This window comes from Perca flavescens, chromosome 13 (genome assembly GCF_004354835.1).
Source record: "Perca flavescens isolate YP-PL-M2 chromosome 13, PFLA_1.0, whole genome shotgun sequence".
In the NCBI taxonomy this organism is placed as follows: Eukaryota; Metazoa; Chordata; class Actinopteri; order Perciformes; family Percidae; genus Perca; species Perca flavescens.
The window spans coordinates 26,049,683-26,077,645 of NC_041343.1; the positions used below are offsets into that span (position 1 = coordinate 26,049,683).

The window sequence follows — 27,963 nt, forward strand, 5'->3', positions numbered from 1 at the left end:
TTGAATTACAACACTGTTTGTGGGTACTGTATGTAGCCTATACATATTCTTAATCTGATTTTTTTAGTATATTATTATTATTATTATTATTATTATTATATATTTGTTACTGTATGTATCTACTTGTTTCTGTGCTTGTGCTGCTGCAACACCTACATTTCCCCTCTAGGGATCAAAAAGGCTTATTTTATCTCTTTGTCCTTCAAGGTCTGGCAATGAGAGACTCTTCAGAGCATTGAGGCGGGAAATGTATTTTATTTTGAAGGTGTTGACAGGAAGTGCAACGGTTGACGATTAGTAGGGTTGTATTGACCCTGCTGCATGCGGGCTGATCGCATCGCATTCCAATGTGAGCGAGATGTAACCGCTGTGCGGACTTTATGTTTCCTAAACCGTCTTCAGCCGCATTTTAAAGGAATAAAATGTCCAACTTGAAGGAGGCAAACACTTGCCCTGACGGCTACAGAGCTTTAAGCACAAGTGAGCTTAGGGAGCTTTTACAAAACGACGACAAAATGGACCAAATCCTTCGACTCAATGAAAAGGTAAGGTATCCTCTGTCCCCCCAAAGAACCAAAGTGCCTAAAGGAATTTGAGCTGTTTCAACGCTTTGTTAAATATCTTCCTTTAACGGTAATTATGCGGTTTCAGCTATTTTCTGTACCGTTTTTTTCTTCGCTGAAAATGAACGTTTATGTCATTTGATGTGCGGTGTGTAACGCAAATCCGCTATACATGGCTCATCGATTGTCTGCGTGGCGAGTGGTCGGATTTCCAATTCGTTTCCATGAACCAGTCTCCTAATATTTGCGGTAAGTTATTAGTTAACGTTTTTGAAGCGAATATAAAACTAAGGGGGTTATTTGTGCGGTCTGTACAAGTGATTGTATTAATTTGCGGGCTTTCTTATCGTGCAGGAAGCATCCTATCGAGGTGTTGAAGACCCCATACGTGCCGTTATGTGGCTTGAGTCCTTACGCCGAATTCCCTTTTTAAAAATCTGGCAATTAAGTGTTTCATCCCTTAGAGGACTTACACATGAGGTAGAAGAGGACTTGAGAAAATATTAGAGTTTCTTACTGCATGCTATAAAATTCGGCATTACTTCAGCATACATAGCGAGACTTATTTGAACACAATTCCAACTTTTACAACTGGTCGTCCCTCAAAAGATACATCGGCGAGCAGTTAATTCTAAATGTACTTTTACTGGGTCTTGGTGTATTGGATTAATGCCAAATTGAGCAGTGATCTCTTGACAATCCAAAAAACATCTTAAAACGTATTCTTTCATGGGTGTAGCTTTAACATGGCAAATAAAAAATGCCAGATTTTTTTAAAGGAATTCCACGTGCCTACTCCCCATGTCAGAGAGGCACGTTTCGAGGCTACATGACCACACACGCGCACACACAGAAGGTGTACCAGTGGTTCCCAAACTTTTTAATGGTCCCCATTTTGCTTAGGTTTGCCTAGAAGGGGGTGCTCAAACAGAAAAGAGTCTCAGTCAGGATTCAGTAGGCTATAGAATTGCATGGCTTTCACAGCTATGGGTGGCCTAACAACAGTGTGTCTCGTGAAACATTACGTGTGTGTGTGTGTGTGTGTGTGCGTGTGTTCTTGTCCTCGTCATACATGTTCTTACTGTTATTGGACCAGCATCCAAGGAGTTAATTAAATAGGAGATTGAATGATTGATATTTCTGGATTCCCCACTTTGAGAACCAGATTTGCATTGCTGTCTTCAACTACACTATTTTGCTTTTAATATGACCAAACCTGAATGTCATGTGATTTTGCCGAGAAAACAAATAAAGTCATTACTTATTTGCCCGGTTCCTGGCGCCTAAGATGTGACATTTGAAACCTAGCTCTGTGAATGAATTTGGATGATGGAGCCACAGTGGTTGGAGCTCACCAAGAGGTCATACAATACTTTCCCCCACTGGGAGCAGAGCAGTTTGACTCCGAGCTATGATCCAGAGAGCTTGGGGGTGTTTTAGCAACTATTCATTCAGGCTCCCATTTGTCTGTCATTAACTAATAATACAGAGCTTGAGTTGTGCAGAGGACATTTGTCCTGTAAGTAGCCTGTCTCCCAGTAATACACTAGGCCTGTGTGTTATCCTCAGTGGTGAAAGAAGTAGGATCTTTTACTTAAGTAAAAGTAGCAGATATGCACTGCAGAAGTACTCTGTTACAAGTAAAAGTTCTGCATTCAATATGTTACTTTAAAGTACAAAACTATTAGCATCAAAATATACTTTAGGTTCCAAAAGTACTCAATAGGCAGACTGGGCCATTTCTGAATAATCTATATTATTAGATTGTAATGATTGATGCAGTAATGTTTTTCATTACTTTAATGTTGCAGCTGGTAAAGGTGGAGCAGAGTAAATGTACTTAGTTACTTTCCACGTGGTTATCATGGCCAACTGGCTGCACATGTCTCATCTCCATATGAGCTCTTGGAAGCATGGTGCTTCATTAATCTCATGTTAATGATGAATGTTATGTAAACCACTGAGTTTAATCATTCATGATGATTCATCACTATGAATGCTACAGCCTTATTGGAGGAGCATTCCTTATGTTCTCATAGCTTGCACACGCAATAAGCTACATGTTATACATATTTCCAGTGCAACAAGAACAAAAAGTCACATCAAAAGGGTACATAAAACATGTAATCATTTGGTCCTAAATGCATCTGCAGCACTGAGTATCAAAAGCACTATAAGCTGGTATTGAATGTCTGGTCAGATTTATAGTTTTGTTTACTTATTCTTTGATCAGATAGTTAATAGTTATTAAAACTACAATTTAAAAGTTGAGACTATATTTAGTTCTTGTATGGCTGCTTGTGTTTGGATATAATTTAAAGAAATGGAGAGTTAATTGAGAAGATCAGTTCCTCTCTCATATCTATCTATTAAATATAACCAGCAGGGTGTTAGCTTTGTTTGGAAACGGGAAATGGCTAGCCTGGCTCTGTCCAAAGACCACAAAACGAAAAACATTTTTGCCTGCGATGACCAGCCTTAAACACAACACTGACAATATAATCTCCTTATAACTATTGATATGGCAAACTTTTCAGCAATCGGTTTCCTATTTATACATCCAGCAGACACGCAGCAACATTAGCATTTATCTGGAGTTGTGTCCAATAGTCAATATTTTTTAGCTCCATTTTGGTGTCCACCAACTCCTGAGAACTATATGACTCGTTAGCTGCTTAATGCTCCACTATGTTCATTAGCTAGTGTCCGTTTGTTTATTGCTGAGCAGGTAGTGCAGAGCGGGTTAATCAGAATTTTTGTGTCGTTTTAATCAGTTGTTTTTATAAAAATGTTGATTATAGCTGATTTAAGCCTTCAACTCATCCGAAATGGCGCAAAGAGAGAGTTCTCAAGCTGGCCCTTCATTTCTCTCAGTTGAGTACAGGCCTGGCGTTACATGAAGAATTCTCTTTCATGGAAAAGACTTTTGCCACCCCCTGTCAGTGTCATTGCAGACCGTCAATTTCGGCTTGATGCGTCAATTGATGGCTTTGGACTGCAGAAGCCTAATTAAGCTTAAACCCTATTTAAGATAAAAGAGAAACACCTACTTACTGCATTTCATGTGGTCACACATGTGGAACCACAGAAAACAACAGTGCTGCTGCTCCTCTTCGGCGTCGTCTCCGGTGCAGAACTCCCGGCTGCTTAAGTGCTCCCCGAGTGTCATTTGTCAAGGATGGTAAACACTGTCAGCTCGGCTTTACGGCCCGTGCATCAAAACGCAAAACACCCCCCGAAGACTGCAGCAGTTGTTTGATAAATGGGGCGGACTAGCCAAAGCGGGAAATGGAGCGTCCGCTTAAACTCCTATTTAAGAAAAAACAATTGATTGGACTGTAGGTCTGAAACGAGCCGCGTTTATCTTACTCTCGCAGGGACCTTTTTCAGAATGGACATCGGATCTGTTGTATCTCTTTCTGCACTCAAACAGACCTTCTTTTGACTACAGGGCACATTCTGCAAATTCCTCTGAACTTAGGACTCGTGCATCCTTTTGATGACCTGTAAAAATGTGAGACAGATGCACCGTACAATTCTGGACTCAATGAAATGGCCTTCAGGCTCCAAGTGACTGACTGTTGAAAGAAAGCAATTGAGCAAGAAAAGTATCCGGCTGGGCAGAATCACAGGAATGCTTTGACTTGATGGGTTAGTCAAAGACAATTCAGATTTTTGCAGTGTGGAGCTCACAAAGTGGCTTTATGTCAGTGTTTGAGACACCGACTGTTTCTTTACAGCGATGTTGCGACTGTATTGTTTGGCAAGACAGGGAGTGGCATTCATTTTAATTATTTATAGCTTTTTTTTATGGTCTAGTGACCCCTCCCCCTCACATACACACACCCAGACCACCATCTCTCAATCCCCAACAGCAAAAATCCATCTCAATGACTCAAGGATTGTTTGCCTCGGTTTTGAAATTTCTCGCTTTCAAAACTCACTTTGCAATCCATAAAAGAACATCTTCCTCACGTTAAACAGCACAAAAGCTGAAAGGGCTTTTTATTCCAATATGCTCTGATTTTAACTGAAAATATATGTACGACCTAAATAATTCAGTTTTCAGAAGTGACCTACTTTAAAGTCATAAAATGTCATGCAGCAGTTGATTGGAGAACAGGTGTCCGTTTTTAATGATTGATGGCTCATCTTTGTCTGTCACTAACAGGTGACTATATACAATATACAAGGGTGCCCCCCTCTTATATTATCGTAGTAGCCTTTCAGTTGGATGGGGAGATTGTGACAGAGACTTGCACAGTTGTCGTAGTTTCTATTGTCTGTTATGGCTCTGTTGAAGTTAAAGTCTAGTTTAACCATTGATGGTGGTTTTAAAGAAGCAAGCCTGTGACTGGAAGGATACCAGTGTAATTCCCAGGGCTGGCTTTGGGGTGATGTGCACCAAGAATGTGACTGATTTGACCCTCTTCCCCTTTTCAGCAGGTGCACTTCACCTTCAGGTGATTCAGTGTCCTATGCAGTCCCCATTTGCCGTAGCAGTAGAAGACAAAGTAGTCTGCCTACAACAGTTATTCAAATAGTTAATTGTGTCAGGTAGCTCCCAACCTTTTTAAATACACAAAAAACTATCTCAGTCCAGCAGTAATTTCCTCTGGGGTGATTCAGGGTGTGTGAGGTCATGTCTAACTCTGCATGTTGTATAGGGTGACCATATTTTGATTTCCAAAAAAGAGGACACTCGGCCTGGCCTCGAGACAAATCCAGACAGTGGTGATTCTCAGAGGTTAATGGACATGCTTTATTATGCCTCAATTGTGCAAAAATAACTTCTGTAATAAAATAAAATCTGTAAATAATGATAATTAATAATATAATATATATAATAAATAATATATATAATAAATAATGGCTCTCTTTTAAGATAAATAAATAATATGAAATAATGTTCTAAATATGACCTCTTCTGTGTTAGAAAATCCAGCTTCAACAAAATATCTCTTAATACCTTTTCAATGTAATAAGATAAATAATAAAGACACTGAAACATATGTGCCAGCTTTGCACACGGTGCACTCCGCCTCCCACTTGTCCGGTCCCGACCGGGACTGTACGTGGGACATTTTTTTTGCAGTTCAACTGTGAAGCTGCACTAGTCTTGTTTTATGGTTTATACTTGTGCGCTAGTGTGTGCGTCGAGACGGCGTGTGTGTGTGTGTGTGTGTGTGTGTGTGTGTGTGTGTGTGTGTGTGTGTGTGTGTGTGTGTGTGTGTGGGGAGTGGGTGACATAGAGCGGGGGAGAAGTGAGAGTGACAGCGAGCGAGTCCTACCGACTCTAGAGTCATAGTGAGAGAAACAAAGTCTTTCCCGTGTGTTTTCTGACCACGGTGGGAAATCTTTAGCAGGAAACGCTTCGGCATTTTGTGTGTAATGCTGCTCCGCTGTCTGCCCTGGTCCCTGTCTGTCTGCCCTGGTCCCTGTCTGTCTGCCCTGGTCCCTGTCTGTCTGCCCTGGTCCCTGTGTATGTGCGCGTTGCAGAGCCGCTCACAAGGCAGCCTCTCAGGAATTACGTCACACAACAAAGTAGCCTACCGTAGTATTGTGTTGAGCAAAGCGCCAGTCAATTTAAGTACACGCTTAATGGTCCCATGAAAAACAGTGAAAACCGGACATTTTAATGAATTTATAAAACCCCCCTCGGACGCCCCGTACAGTAGGTAAAAAGTGGACATGTCCGGGCAAAAGAGGACGTTTGGTCACCCTTATGTTGTATAGGAAACTAGAACCAGCGGGACTGTCTTTCAGCAATTTATTGCAAGTCCCCAAAATAACTTTTCTTTAGTTGTGGAGAAACCAAACATTTATAGGGTCTTTTCTGCATAAATGCCCTCTGTGCCTCTTTAACGCTACAAAAGGGGTGAATGGGTCTACACAATGTCAGGGAAAAGTGTGCATCACAATTTCCCAGCGCTCAAGATCAAGATCTTCAGATGTGTCGTTTGTCCGATCAGCAGTCCAAAACCCAAAGCTATTCCATTTTACAATGATATTAATTGGAGAAAAGCGACAAATACACACTACTACACAATCGTATCGCATGCATGATGGAATAATCAGTTGACTTTGTACAGTTTCAGGAGCTTCAAGTGGACAGGGAGATGCTGCAGACGACCAATCGAAGCTTAGCCGAAGAGAGCCTCGCCAGACAACCCCGACTTTATAACGGCAAACTCCAACTGGCGGAAAAATACCGGGAACTGTCCAACCTGGCAACCACATGCTGGGAAAAACAGAGTCAGCGTGGTGAGTTTGACCCACCACTGAAGACCCAAAGAGGAGGAGGGGTGCTGGGGGGGTTCTGGTTTTATATAAGATGCCAGTGGACGATCGCTGTCGAGACATAAGTTAAGAGGAGTGTGGTTGTGATGACAAGGTCACTGGTTCGGATTCCAGGACTGGATGGGTAAATATGGCCTTGCTAAGTGAGAGTGTAGCACTGAAAAGCTGCATTCTAAAAGCCATTTTTCTGGACCTTTTTCTTCTGTGACCTTAAAACAACTGACTATTGTTGTAGTTCTTATTTACTTAAACGACCACAGAGCTCTCATAAGGTTTTCTCTAGACTTCAGTGAAAACAAACCAAAAGAAGAATTCACAGAAGACAGAAGAAAAGGGTGCATCCTAACCACTAAAGGTTAAAACTAATTATACATGATAGCCCACAGTGGCTCCTCATTGTCTTACCTTGTAATTGCAATGAGACACACAGACTTTACTGCAAGGTTTGAGACATAGAAAGCACAATTCAATCACTTTTGACTCACTGTGACACTCTCGCTGGTGCAGCGAATAAGTGACTTTTCACATCAGAGTACAGAAAGGCTTTTAGATCGTCAGTGAGACAAGCCTTCCACTGCTCAACAAAAAGCCTCAGCATGACTGGAGTTTTGGTCATGGGAACGAAATGGAGCATATCGGATGCCAGCAGGAAGCTTGCAGCAGTTTTGCAGAATTTGCGGGGTGAAAGGGGCCTTGTCTTTGTTTAGGCAAGTCATGCTTTTGACGGGGCAGCTATAAGGCAGCACCAGAGGATGTCTTCCTAAGCCTCTGCCTTAAATTTTAAGCCTCCATGGGCAAGCTTTAGAAATTCCTCACAGTGTACAGAGCCAAGCCAAGAGCAGGTGATAAAATAAATCCTGCTGCATTAATTTTCAGAGGTAATGTCAACTGCTACTTATTTATGACTGTTGAGTGTAAGCTTTTATGGAGCTGGCCCAGTTCTTGGTTTACTGTAATGAAAAGATTTTGTGCTGCAGCCTCAGCTGCTGGCCAGTGATGGAAGTTGGGTGGAATGTTAAAACTTCCTGTCAATGTGTGCGTGCATTACACAGATGCTGTCCCACCTCCCCAGCAAAGCAGGATGGGTGGGGGTCCTTTCTTCCTCTGCAAAACATCTGATTCTCATTTTTTTTTCAACAAGGGGCGGAGAAGAAGAGAAAGCTGAATGGGCAGGGAATAGGCGAGGAAATCGCAGCAGAGACACACTGGAGTGGATCAAGGCAGACAGCTGTATTGTTTAATACATCCTGCTGTTTGGTGGATGGGAATCTGTGACCAGAGAAAGCTGGAAGAGTGTGATGTGGTTTTGGTCCCCAGGTGGAGTCGAGCTCAACCTTGAGTGTTTCGTAATGTCTACTCCAGGCAGTTTATTATCTCTTTCCCCCCTGCTTTTTTCTGCTGCTAGCCTAGTTGCTAATCACCCGCACTGGCTTTCAAACTTTTGAGATAAAAGATAAAGATCAGACACACATGGCCCTGTTCTTTTAAAGCAGCCCTGTCTCTTACATTTCATCATTACATGCACATGCTCCTGAAAGAAATGTAATTGCTGCCAAGAATGTTTTCAGAGACATGTTTTTGAGTTCAAGGGAGGTGGTCAGGGCGCATGGTGGGCGTACAGAGCGCAGGACTTTTAGGTTCAGGCAACAAAAAGTACTTGGAGGGAAAGATTGTGGTTTTGGTTAAATGTTGATAAAGATAGTAGACACGTCTTATCTTGTGCTTTAAGTAACTGTTGACATTTTCAATATCAAACTAAGACCATGATCTTTTCCTAAACCTTAACTTGCCTAAACCAGTGTTTCCCCTAGGTTGGGGGGTTTCCGTTCTCAATTTTTTAACACATATGTATTAGTTGTTTTCCGAAATCAACATTGAACCACTCTTAACATCTGCATGAATTGGATCCACCACCGCAGCATGTCATTACGTTAGCTTGTCGTTCACTAGCAAGCTTGTTTGTAAGCGTTTTTTGAAAAAAGTTTAGATAACTGTTCTGCTGTTACAGACATGAACTAACCACGAGACGGTTGCCTCGTTCATGGACTCACAGCAGTGCGCTGCTGCAGAATTAATATAGGGGAATCACAATGGATTTTTGGCATTTAAAAACAAAAAAAAGATGTTTCTGGCCTGGTGGGGGTTCCTGTTGGCCTGCCCTAAGAGAAAAGAAGAGGAAAAAGACATGTCAGTGAATTTTTTGCAGATTGTGTGTGAACATGTTGTGACTTCTTTAAGAAGTAACTTTAAAAAAAAAAATCACTCTGAGACTAACTGATAAAAAGCAATATTAGGTCATGTATTGGGCCTACTTTTTTATATTAATGGATAATAGGTCAAATGTTGACAGCATCAGATCACTTTGAGATATTTTCGGTGCTGCCGCGGTGCTATTTAAGACCTTAACACACAGTGTCAGATATGGTGTCACTAACTATGAATCAAAGAGTAAGAGCTTCTTCTAGATTTTGCACTGATACAGTTAGAAATGCTTGTTAAAACAGTTGACGGTACCAATATTTCAGCTGGTTTCAGTCGAGTTCTTTTATTTTTTTTAACACTCTCCAAAACCAAAAAATATAGCTTTGTTCATGACTAGTACATCCTAAATTAAAATGTCTGATGGCATGTGGATGGTATTTATCTCTGTAGTGTAGTTCTTCCCTGTTGTGACTAAGAACCATTTAACTAAGCGAACCATGCCACTAAGACAGCTTTGTAGCAACTTTAACACCATTTGTAAGCCATGTCACAACAGCCTCCTGTTTGGCTGCTGGCATCAGTTAAGTCAATCCATTGTAGGAAGACTGTGGCGGATCATTTGATGCCATTGAATGATTTCAGCTTTTTGTCTTCTTCAGTCTACTGACAAACGGCTAGACTGCACCTTTCCGCTCTTCCAATTCTTTAATCTCCTGTAATCCATGTGCCAATCCATGTTTTACATCAGAAGACCATGGAAGTGCAGAAATTACAATTATTTTGTGTGACCAAAAAAATGTATGAACTATAATATCGAATTGAACTTTTACCCACCGACCACCACACAGTAAGTCCTCCACACGCCCACTAGTTCAGAACAAGTACAGGTCAGCCTCTGAACGTCCCACTACAGGACTGTACGCTCTGTCTTATTTTCTTACTTGTATTTGTGCTGTCGGGTGTGATCATCAAAATGGGATTATGGGCTTGTTTGTTGCCATGATAGCAGAACTAAGTGAATGTGTGAACTGTGAGACGTGGCTTTTACATTGACTTCCTGTGGGAACCCAGCTGATTGTTTTGTAGCTGGAGAACAAAGTGCAAATGGTGTCTTGTAACCAAGCTTTTTTGTTTGGGACTTTCCATATTCTGATTTGAATAAAAGCATTATTCAAGTCACTTGTCGGTTTTAAGGATGTAAAAGATCTGAATGTTTCTTTGTGTCTCTCAACTTGTTTCAGTCATTTTAGATTTATGAGGTGTTTTGCTGCCAGGTCAGATTCACTTTAGCTATCTACCACCTCAAAAACCCGGGCGTTTGATATCGGGGAGAGGCACTTTCGGCTTGGTAGTGCGTTTCAATATAATTGGCTGTGTTTGTTTAGTGGGAAGTTGTCAAGGGCTCTCCCTGTTGTTTCCACTAGGGTTAAATGATTTGAGGAAAATATCTGTGATAAAAAAAAAAATGTTGTCGCCTGGCTTTGACAAAGGGGCGGAGAATTGGCATCAGCTGTGTGCTTGGCCATCAAGTGGTATTTACTTGCTGCGATAATAGCTCAGTTCACAACGACAAAACACACAGATCACTTTGGTCTTGTCAATGGAACCATTTGGCAACTTTTTAAAAGTAAACTTTCCATTCAGACTCTTATTGGCATCCATTTCGGCGTCTAGCGCTCGCCATCCACTCACAACGTAACGTTAGCCTACTACTCTTTGGCCGGCTCGCAAGCCCAAACAAGTGTGTGCTGCGTGCCTGTTGTTTTGTTTCCGGTCTAGCTAGATCCGGTGTGGTGTCCTAGTTTTTGCACTAATGCTATTCCTGTTGGATTGTCAGGGCACCTGCACAGTGGGGATTTTATTTGGGGCGATATTGTAAAACTCCCACCCAGCCCTCCCCTAAACAACAATAGAGTTAACAGTGACATTGATGAAAGGGTGCAGGGAATTTGGCTTTTCGAATATGAATAAAAACAGGAAAAAAAATGAATTGAATATAAAGCTGTCAGAAGAGCTTCCACTACATGGGTTCTGGCATCAGACAGCTGTCTTAAAGCCAGCATTAATCCCATGAGTTGCATTGGCCATAGTCTGAATCAAAGAAAGTACATTTCATACATTTCCCCTCACCTTCTGCTCTCTGTATGTTGCCGTTCTCAAAATCCCTTCGCTACGAGAAACAACAACAAACTTCGAGCTAGCGAACCAGATGCTGAAAATGGCAAGTTGTAAAGAAAATTTGGATCGTGCAATAAGGCAGGTCTGCTTGGTTCTTTTGGTGAACGATTGTAAAGACTTACAAGGAATATGTTTTCGGCATTTTACTATCTAACTGGGATGCTTTGGGGCCGATTGGTGGGGATTGCTGTGGACGAAGTAAACACAGCAATACACATAAGACTATTTTGCAGAACCACCGTCGCTGCGTCTGGAACTTAGCGCCGCCCAAGACGACTGTGATTGGTTTAAAGAAATGGAAACAACCCAAAGCGTATTTTTCACCTAGAAATGTATATATTGGTGTAGCCAGACCTTATCGCACAGCGCTCAGCGTTGTGGAGATAGGTCTGGCAATGCGAGACTACATTGGCCTTGACTGAACAGGCCAAGGAAAGATCATCAAGCCACAACAGAAGGAAATAATATGCCATGGTGCTGATCACACTGTTTGATTGACAGGACACACCACAGTGATGAGTGCTGCAAAGGAACAGAACAGATGGTGGCAAAACTACATAGTGTTCTGATATTGTGATGGCAAATGTTTCTCTCATTAGAGCGTGGCAGCATTCAGCTCAGATTCATGAATTAACTTGAAAATAGCGTAGTGTCACACTCAGTTTGTTTCGCACGAAGCTGTGAAGCTGTTATCACACTTGTGTTGGATGTTACACAAAGCCTCTCAGGTTGCGCTGTGTTTGTAGAGGACAAACATGAGCCTGGAGTGCCGCAGGGGTATAATTCACTGCTGACTCGCTGGCTAATTTTCAAGCCTGGGATACATCCATGCCCTGCAATGCCCCATCTGTAATAACCTGACCTATTTGTGTATAATCAGCAGGAGAACGCTTGCCCGGCGTGTTAAACTGCATTTCTTCACTTGATTTCTCTTAACCATTCATTACAGTAGAGTCCCCATGTTTGTGTTGATTTCAGCTGGCGCTTCATCAGTTAGTTGCATTGATCTATCAGCCTTTGACCAGAGACAATGTTAGTGGAAGCCAGGTCAGGCATGAAACGTGGAAATCTGTTGTGCTTAAGGGCAAGATGGACGCTGTAAGAAAAGCCATTGTGCACTGATATTTTACTGACATTTCTGTTCAGTACAGTAAATCAGTCCAATCGTTATAATTTTGTTTTACCAACCTTCCATACACTGTTACAGAAGCTTTTCAAAGTCCTTTTCAGAGAATTGTCTCCATGATAAATGAGCAGCTCCACTTTCTTGTGATTGATTTGCACACTGCACAAAAAAACATCATTGAACTAAATGAGCTGCATAATGGATTAATGCCTAAAATGTAAATAAACGATTTATGTGAAACACTCGGCAACCAGTAGATGTGTTTAATTAGGCATTAAAGAAATAACGTTAAATGTGATTCAAAGCAGGAACGTCTGCAGAACAGATATGTTAATAAGACTGCGGCTTTTTTGATTTTTGAAGTGCAGCGTCAGTGTAGTACCATTACACACAACCATCCACTGTGTTTACCTTCATTAAATTACATGCAAATGACACCAAGCTGCTACATAATAACCACAGACAGTACACATCTACACACACACGCACACCAGACTGGTCCGTTATAACTCAGCATCCTGCCTGTTTATGCAGAAGATATCAGATTAGCAGAGTACATAACAGGCTGTTTTATTCTTGAAATGCAACATGGTGCAAATGCTGTTGTGCCACATCAGTTACTATATGATGTAACCATTTACAGTGTGAAAGACAGTAGAATTATAATATTATCTTTATTTGCGAAGTACATTTACACATACGAGGAATGTATTAATTAAGCATTTTCTTTTGTTTATCAAATCGCCATTTCCCAGAGACCAAGCTGATTGAACCCAAATCCAAAGGTTATTAATTTATATTGGTATAAAACTGACACAGCAAAACCTTCTCATTTGCTGTGCAAACAGTTTGATATTTATACAATTATTTTCTCAATTCATTGATAAATCATTTAGATATAACGTGTCCAAAAATAGTTCCCATGGCTTCTTCAAATGTCTTGTTTTGTCCAATCAGCAGTCCAACACCCAAATATATTCATAAACAATCACAGAAGATTAAGAAAACCAGTTAATATTCACGTTTGATTTTGCTTAAACAAATAACCTCAAATTAGTTGTTAATTTAATTTCTGTTTATCAACTATTCATTTTAGCACTAAGTTTGCACATACAATTGAGGCAGTTTGTCATTTTAAAAATTTCAGTTTAAAATACACTTATTTTATCCACCACATGATATTTGTCCAGGTACAATGGAGATTATTGGGGTTTCATTTTAGGTCCTCACAGCACAGCAAAGGTTGATTTACAAATTCAGCAGCAACGTCTCTTTTCAGGAACAGTGTCAATATTCTAAAATTTGCTGACCCTGTGTTCTGAGGATTATCGGCAATTAATTATAAGGACTATTTCCTCAGTAGAAAGTACTTCCAACGCAAACCGTTTACAACCAGAAATCTCAGAGGCAGAAATCTCAAACCTGGACATATTAAACCAAAAGTATCTGCCTGGATCGATGCTACAAGAGGGTCAAGTAGGAAAATTTGTTTTCCATAGTTTGAACTTTGTGAACTGACCCTTTTTAACAGCGGGGCCAAAGAGAGGTGATGCCAGTTGGTCCATCTGTCTGACAAACTGCTGTTCATCCCTCTGTTTGGATCCATCTGTGAGTATAATTCTGGAATGGTTTTAGTTTTATCTAGTTTCTCCATTAAGTCAGAAATTATCCCTGATAGGCACTCTGGTCCTTGGCAAGGTATCTTCATTTTTGCTTGAATTAGCTGCAGATATCATTGACCTTTTACACTTTTAGCCTTGTCTCACTTAGCTTGTTTTATGCAACCAACAGTTGAAAACCCAAAGATATTTAATATCTTTATATAGAGACATTGCTATTAAATCAATTCTTTTAATGTTTAAATATTTCATTTATCTTCACACTTTTTTTTTTTTATAAATGTTTATTCAAGTATACTTTATTTCTTGCAAAAAGCTTAAACGTTTTAAAGCTCTATCAGATGCTGAGCCACGCCCAAGATGGAGAGGGCAAGGGTGAATTTCTTTTTATTAATCACCCGTTTAAATGATATTCAGGTTTTAAATTCTGCATAATAAAGGGAGTTCCGCTTTCCCCCTGGCGATTGGATGGTCTATCTGCGATCTTGAGTAACCACGATTGGACGTATGAAAACAGAAGTAAAAATTACCCAACCCTGATGCACAGTGTATTGTATCACATACTCATACGACCGGATGTTGTCAGATGACTCGAACATTGTAAACATATGAATAGACAGTTTATTTGATCAATTGAATCGACTTATCGTTTCCGCTCCAATCAAGTTATCTTAAATGTCTGGTGTGAAGTAGGGCTGGGCGATATAGAGAAAATCCAATATCACGATATTCTGGACCAAATACCTCAATGTCGATAATGCGACGATATTGTATGGTTGACTATTGGTGCTTTAACAAAATGTTATTTACACAATGAGATTTTTGATAAATAATCACCAGAAATGATTAAATGACTTAGTGGGTAAAGGTAAATAATAGAACAGCTAGAACAGTCAGGTAGGTTCAGAAAATTACATCCCTTTAATTTCAATTCAATTCAATTTTATTTATAGTATCAAATCATAACAAAAGTTATCTCGAGACACTTTACAGATAGAGTAGGTCTAGACCACACTCTATAAATTCCAAAAGCCCAACAATTACAGTAATTCCCTCAAGAGCAAGCATTAGCAGTGGCTATTGCGACAGTGGCAAGAAAAAACTCCCTTTTAGGAAGAAACCTCGCAGACCCAGACTCTTGGTAGGCGGTGTCTGACGGGCGGGTTAGGGGCGTGATGAACAGTGGTGATAACAGTCACATTAGAAGTCACATTGACTTGAAGGTTATCGTGGAAGTTCATGTCATAGCAGGGCACATCGTGTCATACTGAGTATTGCAGTCTCCTATACCGATCCTGACTACTCTGTGCGTATGAACATCACAGCAGGGCGTAGCGGGATGTAACGTGGCGCTGCAGAGCACGGGGAGGCTGCGGATGCAGCAGGACGCAGCAGGATGCAGCCGAAATGCAGAGAATCGCAGAGCATAGCTCTGCGAAGAAGAAATATAAGGACTCCGGGAGTAAACTCCCCAGAGCTAGATTAGTAACAAGCATTTCTGGGACAGGATGCATACAAAAGTAACAAGTAGAGATGAGAGAGCAGCTCAGTGTGTCTTAGGGAGGAACAGCCTCCCGGCAGTCTAGAATTGTAATAGCATAACTTAAGAGAGGCAGGTTAAAGAGAGGTGCCTGGTCGGGCTAGAACTCCCCCCCAACCGGGTCGGGCTGTACTGGACCGCCTCCCTCTACTCTCGCTCGATTATTAATTATACAGTATAGAAAAAAAAAAACTGACTACGAGGAGAAGCAGTGGGCCGGGTTAGGTGGACGCTTCAACTCCTCGTTCCCTAACTATAAGCTTTATCAAAGAGGAGGGTTTTCAGTTTACTCCTAAATGTGGTAACGGTGTCTGCCTCTCAAACCCCGACTGGGAGCTGGTTCCACAATACTGGAGCCTGATAGCTGAAGGCCCTGGCCCCCAGTCTACTTCCAGAGACTCTAGGAACCATAAGTAGCCCCGCATTCTGGGAGCGCAGTGCTCTAGTGGGACAATAAGGTACTATGAGCTCTTCTAAGTATGATGGTGCTTGACCATTTAGAGCTTTGTAAGTCAGGAGGAGGATTTTAAATTCAATCCTATATTTCACTGGAAGCCAATGCAGAGAAGCTAATACAGGAGAAATATGATCTCTTCTCTTAGTTCTCGTCAGAACACGTGCTGCAGCATTCTGGATCAGTTGGAGAGTCTTAATGGACTTATTTGGGCAACCTGATAATAAGGAATTGCAGTAATCTAGTCTAGAAGTAACGAATGCATGGACTAGTTTTTCAGCATCGTTTTGAGACAGGATATTCCTAATTTTGGCAATGTTACGAAGATGGAAAAAGGCTATTCTTGAGGTTTGTTTTAAGTGGGCGTTGAAGGATATATCCTGATCAAAAATAACTCCTAGATTTCTGACAGTAGTGCTGGAGGCCAGGGTAATACCATCCAGAGTAACTATATCTTTCGAAAACGAAGTTCGGCGGTGCGTTGGTCCTATCACAATAACTTCAGTTTTGTCTGAGTTTAACATCAGGAAATTGTGGGTCATCCAGGATTTTATATCCTCAATACACGTTTGAAGTCTTGCTAACTGACCACTTTCATCTGGCTTAATTGACAGATATAATTGGGTATCGCTCTGCGTAACAGTGATAGTTAATCGAGTGTTTCCTAATAATATTACCTAGAGGAAGCATATATAAGGAAAATAGAATTGGTCCAAGCACTGAGCCTTGAGGAACGCCATGGCTAACTTTAGCGTGCTTGGAGGGTTTATCATTAACATTAACAAACTGGGATCGTTCAGAGAAATAGGACTTAAACCAGCTTAGTGCGATTCCTTTAATGCCAACTAAGTGTTCCAGTCTCTGTAACAGGATAGTATGGTCAATAGTGTCAAATGCAGCACTAAGATCTAGTAGAACAAGAATGGAGACAAGTCCTTTGTCTGCAGCAGTTAGAAGGTCGTTAGTAATTTTTACTGTAATGCAGCCTTTAAAACCAGGAAAAGACAACGTTTACCATATTACGATATCCAAAATGTAAGATGATATCAAGTCTCATATCGCGATATCGATATAACATCGATATATTGCCCAGGCCTAGTGTGAAGCATTTACCCAAAGCCAGTTGCTTAGTCAATAAGTGCCTTTTAGGGAAGCATTATACAGATAAACTGGTTCTAGCCTTCACAGTGCTCAATCCAGAAGTGTGACTGCCTCGACTCCTCGTCAGCTCATGTCTGCTCCCAGACGAAGCATGGTACTCTATCACTGACACCATTCACTTGTAAGTGCAGCACCACACGCTGTACGCTGCACTGGCCTCTAGGTCAACTCCACACCCCCTTCCCTCTCCACGTCCTCAGATGTAGGTCACATACAGCTGCTGTGGGTGTTTTTTGTTTGCTTGGCTGTCACCTTTCATTACACCTCCCATCTCCTCACATCTGCTGTGCGGGGGCCATAAACAGGGCCATTCCTTAATGCATGCTTGCTTTTTACTACTCGGTATTTGCCTCTGAGGCTTAGAGTTATTAGGTCATTACCATGACCTTTATTTGCCCCTCAGACTGCACTGAACCCTGTCTGACTTGTGGGGGTTAGCAGGGCTGTCACAGCATCTCTTGGAGGTACAAGACACACTTGGCAGTCAGCTGGGTCAAGCGTGTTTAAAATGATGACCGGCCGCAATCCCCGGGAGGTGAACACATGCTGAGTATTTGCTGTGCTAAAAAATAAACAATAAGAGGTATATCAAACTTAAATAAGAATATAAGTGGAATTAGAAACTATACAATTTTAAGACGAGAGCAAATTTGTTTACATTTTGGAAAAATTGGCACCATTAAAAGTATGCCAAATTAGATATTAGCAGTTCCTGTCTGCATTTTACCCATTAAGACAACTATCACTGGATTACTTTGATACTAAAATTATGATGATTGTCAGGCAAGTTCTTAAGTTTTAACAAGGGGCTTTTTTCAATGAATTCTGTGGACATGTGAGGTAATGATATCCTCAGGAAGTTAAAGTCACACAGAATTTAAATATATATGTGTATCATGTCTGTTGGGTTAGATTTGTCTGAGCTATGACTTCGAAGAAGAATGCACATTTATTTTTTAAAGATTATTTTTTGGGGCATTTCTGCCTTTTAATGGACAGGACAGCCGAGATATGAAAGGGGAGAGAGAGGGGAGAGACACGCAGGAAACCGTCACAGGTCGGACTTGAACCCCTGACCTTCTGCGCCGAGGAATAAACCTCCTACACATGGGCGCCCGCTCCCCCAACCCGGCCACAAGAATGCACATTTCTAACGCAAATTGTGGCAGTCGGGCACTAATGGATTTAAAGTACAGCATTTATGAACTGTGGGTAACAGCCTTTGCTGCAACTCCAACTGTTGACCATGTTGATGTCAACTCTCCCTCACAATTTGAAAACCTTTTGCTTTATTATCTTTATTAGCAGTGAAGAGATGACAGGAAATAAAATTCTGCATTCAGAGATGGAAAACAACATAACCAAATGTTGTGGTTAATGGTTTGCACCTTTAACCCCAAGGCCACCAGGGCAGCCCAATCAAATTTTAATTTAACTTTAGTCATGTCCGTAGGAAATATCCTTAAATAAGTTAAATTTAATATATTTCAAGGCTCTGGGGATTTGCTTAATTTTTTGGTCACATTTTGTAGTTTTGGCCACCATTCCTATCAGTAATAACAACATTGTACTGGCCATTTTAACTGTTGGGATCTGGGAACATGGTGACAGTGCAAAAGACGATCAGACAAGTTTTATTTTCACTCACAGGTTAGACAAACTTATATGAAGGGAAAACTAAGGTGAACAGTAAAAAAATGTTCTTGCAAGCATCCATTACTGAACAGTTTGCTGACCTAATGCATCACAAAGACACAACAATATATTGTCAGTCATAGTGTCATTGCTTGTTCGTTCCTGACGTAATGTTGCTATGTGCTGGTTTGAATGTTCTATGGAAGATTATATTTAAGGTGGTTTTGTGAGCTGCTTGCCTCAATCTTTTTGTTAAGGCTTTTTTTTTATTTCTTTTTTTGTTGTTATATTGACATGAACATAAATAATTCAAACATGGTATTTGTGTGAACACTGAGTTCTCAGGCATTATGGTTGAGGTACGATGTTAAAGAGAGCTTGGATAAATGATTGCAAGTTTTATAGATTTAAAAGAAGAGAGAAAACATCTAAACGTTGTATTTGAGAAAGTAATGAGTAGATGGCAAAAATGAGACTCCAAAATGGGTTTCTGTCTTGTGGTCGAACCAAACTAAAACCGGCTTCCCAAAACAGCTCACAATTTAATATTTACAGGCCAACAACTGCCCACCCCATCACCACCATCTCCTCGTCAGCACATACCCTCAAGGCTCTTTTGTGATTTGGAAAATAATTTTCTCTGCTGCGGTTTCTTGGTTACTGGATTTTTCTTCCAACCCCCAGTGACGTAATACCTCATCTTCCTCTCTACACATGCATCAGTGATGTGTCTTTGTCTTTGCAGAGGCTCGTGTCCAGAAGCACAGCCTGCAGACGGCGCAGAACCTCCTGCAAGAAGAGGTGGCACATGCTGAGGAGCAGTCGGAGGTAAAGCAAACAAACAAAAAGCTCCTAAAATTGATCTCTTTTTCTCTGTTCTTGGTGAGAATCAAACAGTCTTTTATCACTTTGGCAGAACATTGGATGATTCTTGAACAGCCTGCAGTCTAGCTGACAGCCCACCCACTTCTGTGCAATCTGATCTCTAAAGACATGAGGCATATACATACAGGGAGCAGTACAACAACATCTGAGAGCAACTAAACCCACTCCCACCATGGCAGTCTCTGCAGAAACCCCTGCACATACTGTTCATGTGTTCTGCCAATCCTGTATTCAGATTTTACAGTTTTAAGGATTTTGGATATATATATATATATATATATATATATATATATATATATATATATATGAATATATATATATATATGAATGAATGAAGCAGCATTATTTCAGCAAGTGCCCCTGTGAAGAAAGGGCTAAAGGAGCATTTCTCCAAAGATCTTTTATTGCATTCAGTAATATAAAAAAAAAATACAATAGTAGATTTATTTTTAAATTGGCTGCAAAATGGATGTTTTTTTTGTGCTTCCAGTTAGACTTTCAAGATCAAATCATGTGTTGGCTTATGCATATACTATCAGGCATATTCCTCGTATGCACTGTGTACACATGAAACCTATAAAAGTGGGAACATCCTTGTTGGAATAAAACCAATTATATTTGGACAGTCTGCATGATTTATCTTTGTCCTGATTATGCATCACATACAAAAAGCTTCAGCTGCAGGATTAAAATAATTAATAACAATCGCTTCTGTCCAAATGATGCATTAACAAGTGGTCCTGTTTAAATCTTGCGTGTTCTTTTGGCATCAATCCGGACGGCGAGGAAGAGTTACTCGCAGATGAAACCCACACTGCTGCTCCAGGCTTGGATTGATTCGCTCAGCACACCTCCCCCACCTCGCACTGCTCCGATCAATACCCCCATGACTCAGTCATTAGAAAGGCTGTCCCACTGATTGATTAAGCAACAGCCAGAACACGCCAAACAGCCTCGCTCGGCCTCAGTACATTTGTATGTGAGACGGCCGTATCAGTAAATGTTTGGTACAGGTCTGTTATTTCATACCTTCGAATATCTCCATAAATACACCCGTAGCAGTTTAAAATATATGTGCGTCTAACCATAGCTCTGTGCTTTAGTAGACCTGAATCCATACATGGAGATCTCTTTGTCTCTTCTTCTATCTCTTCTGATCTAAGTCGTTTTGAGAATCAGCCCTCTAAGGGTCGGTCCTTCAGTGAAAAACCATCTTGATTTTCGTGACAAGAAATGCAGCAGTTTTCCAAAACCTCTTTCAGCATTCGGAAGTAATCACAGCCGTGCCACTGTGAACGTGAAATTCGGGAAAAGCATGTTTTCCCTTGGCCTAGGGGTCAGACAAAAATCCCCGCCTTTTAAAGACTCTGGCCAACCGTTTCTTCTTCTGTTGCCTAAAGTCAAACAAGCGTCCTTACAAGGAAAATTCCTCGTCAGGTACCAACATGAAAACGGATATCTGATGGAGGAAACAAAAACTTGTTGTCCTCTGTGCTCGTATAAATCACTCCTAAGAGGGCTTCATTTTATCACCGCTTCATTTTATCTGCTGGTTATGTGTTAAAGCTGTCAGATTGCTGCCAAGAGGGGACTGATGTTCTTAGGGACTGCACTGCTGCCATAGTGATGTTTTGTTGTTGTTTTTTGTCATGCACACACAGGTACAAAAAAAAAACCTTTTAAAAAAATTAGTTAAAGGTGCAGTAAGTGATGCTGCGCCGAGATTGTTTATTTGAAATCAACTGCCAAACAAATACACCCACCCATCCACCCCCCCTTTCAGAATCTCCTCACCCCCAGATTCATGGACGTGCATTGCCATGGCGACCACTTCTGTAAGTGTCTCTGCTGACTAAACAAAATATGGCAAAGTTGATATTAGCTCACATTACGGTCATACAACTTTTTTTAATTTGTATTCTATAGTCTTTTTCCTTTTTTTTTTTGTTGTATTTCTGCCAACTCTTCTTGTTGATAACCCATGTGGCCGCTGCTTCCCCCCCCCCCCCCCCCCCCATCACTTGCTTGCACCCGCCTTGTTGCTGATTGGCTGGAATAGTGTTTTGTGCGCACCTTTCTGTGTGTTTTGCATTTACGCAGCCAGTGCTTTTTTCAGCGCACACAGAAAATTAATTTGACATAAAGTGCATTGGATTAACATCATACAACGTAACTATACCTTTGTGGCTTAATAATGAAGTATCTCCAGCAGAAATCTTGATGCATTCACCGGGTTTCTTTTAATTCCCCAATCTGATAAAGCACATCAAGTTTTTAGTTTTTTATTATGTGTCAAAGATCAAGTTACTGAGAATAAAGAGATTGTAAACAGTGAGAAACTGTGTGGAGAAGCTGAAATATAAATAAATAGTAATTAGCTGTTGATAAGGATATATTTTGTTGGCATAAACTGATGAAAGATTCTCTGCAATAACTAATTCAAATGGTCAAGTTGAAGGGCATTTTTATTTATGAATCGAAACAAATAATTTGTGGATGAATCGTTTTGTCAGTAAAATAGATCTGAATGTTGTGGAGAAACCTCCGCATATTCAGCTTACTGTCATAGAAGACAAACAGAAGCACCAAAAACAAAACATTTGAGAAGCTGACATCCGAGTTTACTGAAACGATTAATAAGTTACCAATTCATTTTCGGACAAATTTTTGAATAACCGATTACTTTAAAAATAAATGAGCTTTGCCTGTAACAGCTGTTCACTGCGACCTAAGGTTGTTTAAGGGCGTCCACACCAGATGGAGAAACTCTCCCTTCACAGTGGGGGGGACGGGGGGGGGACACAGTGGGAGGAGATGTAATAAACCACAAACTCCACCAATCACACGACAGGGTCGGCCAGTGGCGAGTCACTGTTAATGGTGGCTGGTCGTCATAGCGCCGCCGCAGGAAACTGCCGTGACCTAACGCGACACACACAGAACGTCGAAGGTGTGTTGTTGTTGCCATGGCAAGAACACATTTTTTTTTGTTTTGTTTCAAAAGAAGCTGGAGGCAGCAAAAAAACACAACTGGCTAAGTCGAGCAGGTACCACGTAATGGAAAAACGCCATTAGTCTCTGTTTTAGCCTTTTAACTGACTTTTCTTTAATGATAAAAATGTTGATGTTCTATATTTTTTACATTGTCAATAGGGGTGGGAATCACCAGAGGCCTCACGATACGATATCATCCCGATACTTATGTCCCGATACGATATTATTGCGATTTTAAAGATATTGCAATATTCTGCAATATATTGCAATATTTTACCTTTTTTACAACTTCAGATTTTTCCCAATTTCAAATGATGTCCCAAAAGGACAATTTTGTCAACATATGTTGTATCTAAAAATATACATTTCTCTGTTTGTTCATCTCACTTCAATTTTATTGGTGCAAAATGTGATTGTCAAGCAGACAAACTGACCAACACATATATCATAAAAGATCGATACTTGGCGTCTGTGTATCGATACAGTATTGCCACAAAAAATATCGCGATACTATACTGTATCGATTTTTTCCCCCACCCCTAATTGTCAACCAATCTTTCCTTAACTGTACGTATAGCCAAAGCCCGATATAACTTATGTCAAGGAGCTCCATTGTTCAAAAACTTCAAACCCATCAATGAGCCACACTGTTGCACTTGTCCTTCATTACGTTAGTTTATTTTGTTTTAATCTCACATACACCATCCTGCTGCCGTAAATGTTTATTAATCTGCAGCTAAAAATAGTACCCAAAAAATGCACTATTTACTACTGTTTGATTTGCTTAAAACGACAGTGGTCGGCATTTTTAGCAAATACTGTGCCTTTTTTAAAAGAAACAAAAATAATTTTTAATGTCGTTTTTTTAATGGGCTTCAGACAGGATAGGGACATCGGATAGGATAAAGAGACGGACTAACACATTGTTGGGTTTCGTCTTTTCATGAGGTTTGATAAGAGAAACGATGACGAGGAGAAAAGTAAAGAATAAAACCAGACTTATCCTTTAAATCTCGGTGCTGTGTGCCCTGGTTTAGGACTTTTCTAGATATCAGGATCTTTAAACAACGCTGGGGTTTTTCACTTGTTGAGAACCATATTTTAGTCCTCATTAACTGTTAGACACCGGGTCAGTCAGTGAGGAAAAACCAGGTCACTGGGAGAAATCAGGTTACACGGGTCAGTGAGAACACATTTAGGGATGAAACAATCGATCAGTTGATTAACTGAAAAATCCGTCAACTATTTGAGTAATCAATTAGTCATATAAGACATTTTTTCAAGCAAAAATGCCAAACATTTGATGATTCCAGCTCCTCAAATGCAGGTTTTTCGGCTTTTCTGTGTGATAAACTGAAAATGTGACATTGTGATGGGCATTTTCCCTTAGTTTCTGACATTTTGTGGACTAAATATTTGATTTATTAAGAACATTTTCACCAGATTAGTCGTTAGTTGCAGCCCCAGATCAAACTTTATATATTTGAGCAAAAATGCAAGACACATTGCACAATATTCTGACATTTTATTGACAAAACAATCTCTAATAAAAAATAATCATTCGTTGCACCTCTAGATCTAACTATATCAGATGAACAAAATACCATGTTAATCAGTTTTCTAAGTTTTTTTTTTTCATTTTATTTTTAGTCATAAACCTGATTATAGTTTGGTCCCAAAGTAGCATTTTTTATTTAGTTACTGCATAAATATTTTCATCAATTTATGTCAAAAAAATGTCTGCTTACCAATTATTTGTTTATAATTCACCTTCTCCACACAGTTTCTCATTCTCTAACTCTTTATTCACAGTAACTGGATCTTTGACTCATAATAGAAACCAAAAACCTGGTTTCTTTACCAGATTAAAGAACACTCAGACGAATATACAGCGTTTCCTCAGAGTATACATGTATGGGTTTTACAAATGGTAAGATGGAAACCGATAAAGTTAGACTTCTAGAGCTTTGTGTCAGTTTCCCTTTTAGTCTGACTTTGCACGACATTATCAGAAATACAGCTGAGCTTTCCTTTCATCGCACCACACTGATCTCACATATAGATACCTTACCTGAACAAAGTCTTTGTCATGCAAATTAGTTTTCATAAAACCCTGTTTGAGACCTGTTTATGTTGTTTATACATGACCATGAAATTAGGTTCCGCTAGCCGAAATGTTTCTCTAATCCCTTACCCCTATTGTGGATCCTTCATTTACATGATCGGGTTACTTTAGAAAGCCAACAGTAGCTTTACTACCTCACTGCACGTAAACGCACATAAAGCACTATATTTTGGCTACAAGCGTCCCACTCTTTCTGAGAATGTAATTAAATGACGAAAATGTGAATAAACCCTCTTCTTTTTAGTCCCAGGCGTGTAAAACTAAATCACAATTGGTTTTTAAACAATCATTGTGGTTTATGCAGTGATTACTTTACAAATATAACTTGTCCTCAATGTTCAGCTCAACCAGCCGAAGCTTCTCACATCCTGGGAACACATACAGAGAAAGATCACACGGCTTTCAAGCGTTGCCAAAAGTAACAGTTGCAGCACATGGACACATGGACCTTTTGTTAGCTGAGTCAAATGTGCTCGCAGTGAAATTGTGTAGCGGCCAAACTATGCCGAAGTTCACGGGGAAACATCCCTGAGCTAATTAAATCCTCTTTATACTTTAGAGGAGTTTGTTTGAACGCTTCCCCGCGGTCGGACCTCCCTTTGTGTGTTGTCCTGACGGCTGATGTCGGTTTATTTATCTGCCCTGCTTCACAGGAGCTGCTGGAGAAATTCATGGAGGGGAACGTAATCCTGGAAGAGTTCCTGGACTCCTTCCAAAGCTCCAGGAAGACGTATCATATCCGCCGGGCTCAAGCGGAGAAGATGCAGGAGGTCGTACAGGCCAAGCGGCAGCCGAGTAAAACCAAGAGAGCGGAGGAGAGCAAAGAGGTCAAGAAGGACTCGGAGCAGCCTCAGGAGCCTCAGCGGCCCAACGGCTTCGTAGCACAGGGACCCCTTAGAGTGTTCCAGGTACGCTACGGCCTCACGCCAGCCATCCTCCTCCCTCACTACCCCGTTTCTCCACCTGCCTCAGCTCCAAGCTATCAAAGTAGCATCCCCCCATCTGAACCCCAACTGGGACAGACCCACATCCTCAGCCCCAGCACCCCTCTCCCAGGACACGGTCAGCCAGTTGGCCTCCGAGTCATCGGACAGTTACCGGGTGGCTGGCCAGCGAACGGGCGCCCGGTCAGAGTGCAGCAGCTTTACAGGCCGAACCCTCAGCAGCCTGAGCCGCCATACCGATAAGTTTCAGCAGGGGGGGAGGAAGATGAAAAGCCGGTTTGAGAGGTCTTCCAAGACATGGAACCAAACAGTGGCTGTCCCAATCATGTAAGCAAAGACTGATCCAGATACAGGCAGCACTGCAGACGTCCCATTTCTGTTCTCCATCCATGACACACACATGTAACCAGAGCAGAGTCAGGTAGGCGGCAGGTGACTAGGACCAGGAGGGAGGACTAGGGATGGGCTCCGATAGCCAGATCTGTTAAGCTCCGACGTTAAAGAACCTCTTATGAAACCTTTTTATCTCTCCTTTTAGTTTTTCATTTATAATGGAAAACATTGAGACAGATCCGGCGGCCGGTTTCTGTGGCTTTCGAGCGCCTTCACCAGCGGAACACATTTACACTGAGAGTGGAAGCAGAGATGTTCGGCTTAATCAGGGTCAGCAGTTGCTTCCCTTCTGTCAAGTTATTCAGTCTCAAACCACCAGTCTGAAATTAATTATGACACAGATTTGAGAAAGACAAAAAAAAAAAAAAAAAAAAAAACATTAACGTACCGCTTCTGTCCGACCTCCACAGTCTGGATGTGTATAGGTTGTGAACATGAACTAGGCTGCCATTAAATATTATATTGTTTCTGCCAACAAAAGGTGATTAAATACCTTCTTATTTAAAAATTAGGGGACCACTAAGGTCTATATAAAAGTATCCAAAGAGCACCATGTCATGGGACCTTTAATTACTTGCAAATGTTTACAGCTAAACCTGAGAGGCTATAAGGGATTTAAAAGGATTCAGACTCGATAAAATGCTATCGAACCCCATCCCTAGAGATTTTTGATTTTATTATTATTATTATTATTATTATTATTATTATTATTATTATTATTTTATACTGTACACATAGGGATGTGAAGCACAGGGTTGTGAAGCACACCTTCAACGCTGAGAAAAAAAAAAGGATCTCATTGTTCATTTATACAACTTAAGGACAGAGAGGGGCTTTGAGAAGAGTCATCAACGTAAATGATGGCATCAATAAAGTGGTGTTTAATATAAACTCTCATTGTTTTTCATCTTATCAAATAATAACATTCATACTTGGAAACATTCCCAAGACCATGAATGCTCATATTAGATCGCTGCAGAGTTAAAACAAAAAAGGGAGCAGGTGTTATTTATTAATAATTCCCAGACTATAACCTGTCAATATTATTTGCAGCGTCATGTGTGTTGGCATCACAGATGATTCCCCAAAGCTGTCTGCCTTCTTGTGCGATTTCATGAGCAGTGTTGGAGCTCACACGATTTATTTATTCATGTAAATCCTATTTTAAATGGCTGACTTCAAAGCTTCTTGTTTACCGTGCTAAATGAAGAGCTGCTTCTCTCTTTAAAGGCAGCCAGTGTTTTTATTTCTTCTTCTCAATTGTAGTTATTTGATGGTTCTGCTCTTAAACAAACATTTTTCTCATTAATAACTCATAAGTGCATGATTACTACAGATTGACAAAGTACACGAAAATGCCTTTTGCAGGCCAGTGCCCAGTCGCAGTACATAAAGCATCTTTTAAGATTCACATTGTAATGAAAGAGTTGTTCTTAATAGGAAAAATTATTAAATAAGCAAAAGTTGTAAATGCATTCCAAGGCTTTGATGATTATTTTTTTTCACAACTTGGGTTATATTTGTGGAGTTTTGGCCATCATTCATATCTAATAACGCTCTGAAAACTATCTGCTGAGATCTGTGAATGAAGCTACACAGCTAAAAAGACGTGGAAGTGCCAAGAGATGCAACATTTATAAAAAAATAATAACAGGACACTTTACACATTACCTGAAAAATAAAGTCATCCAGCAAACCCTGTACTTTCTGATACAGAAATGCAGTTTTTATATGACCGTATGATGAATTAATGAGTTTTTTTCATATTTTTTTATGTTTGTTTCTGTTTTGTTTTGCTTTTTGTCTTACTATTTATTGTGGGGGGAGTTAAAACCAGCAATTAT

General features: G+C 40.5%; 1 protein-coding gene across 1 annotated transcript; it reads left to right on the forward strand.

The window, feature by feature from the left end:
- The first annotated feature begins 248 nt into the window (after positions 1–248).
- Positions 249–26,796, forward strand: vps37d (VPS37D subunit of ESCRT-I). The gene is made up of 4 exons (XM_028596202.1): positions 249–545; positions 6,656–6,827; positions 19,524–19,606; positions 25,436–26,796. Exons 1-4 carry the CDS (start codon positions 423–425, stop codon positions 25,967–25,969), a joined length of 912 nt encoding a protein of 303 aa, XP_028452003.1. The 5' UTR covers positions 249–422; the 3' UTR covers positions 25,970–26,796.
- Positions 26,797–27,963: the final 1,167 nt, after the last annotated feature.

Coding starts and splice junctions, on each gene's coding strand:
- vps37d (XM_028596202.1), top strand. CDS start 423: ATGTCCAACTTGAAGGAGGCAAACACTTGCCCTGACGGCTACAGAGCT. Junction 546..6,655: donor TCCTTCGACTCAATGAAAAG/GTAAGGTATCCT, acceptor GACTTTGTACAG/TTTCAGGAGCTTCAAGTGGA. Junction 6,828..19,523: donor GGAAAAACAGAGTCAGCGTG/GTGAGTTTGACC, acceptor TTGTCTTTGCAG/AGGCTCGTGTCCAGAAGCAC.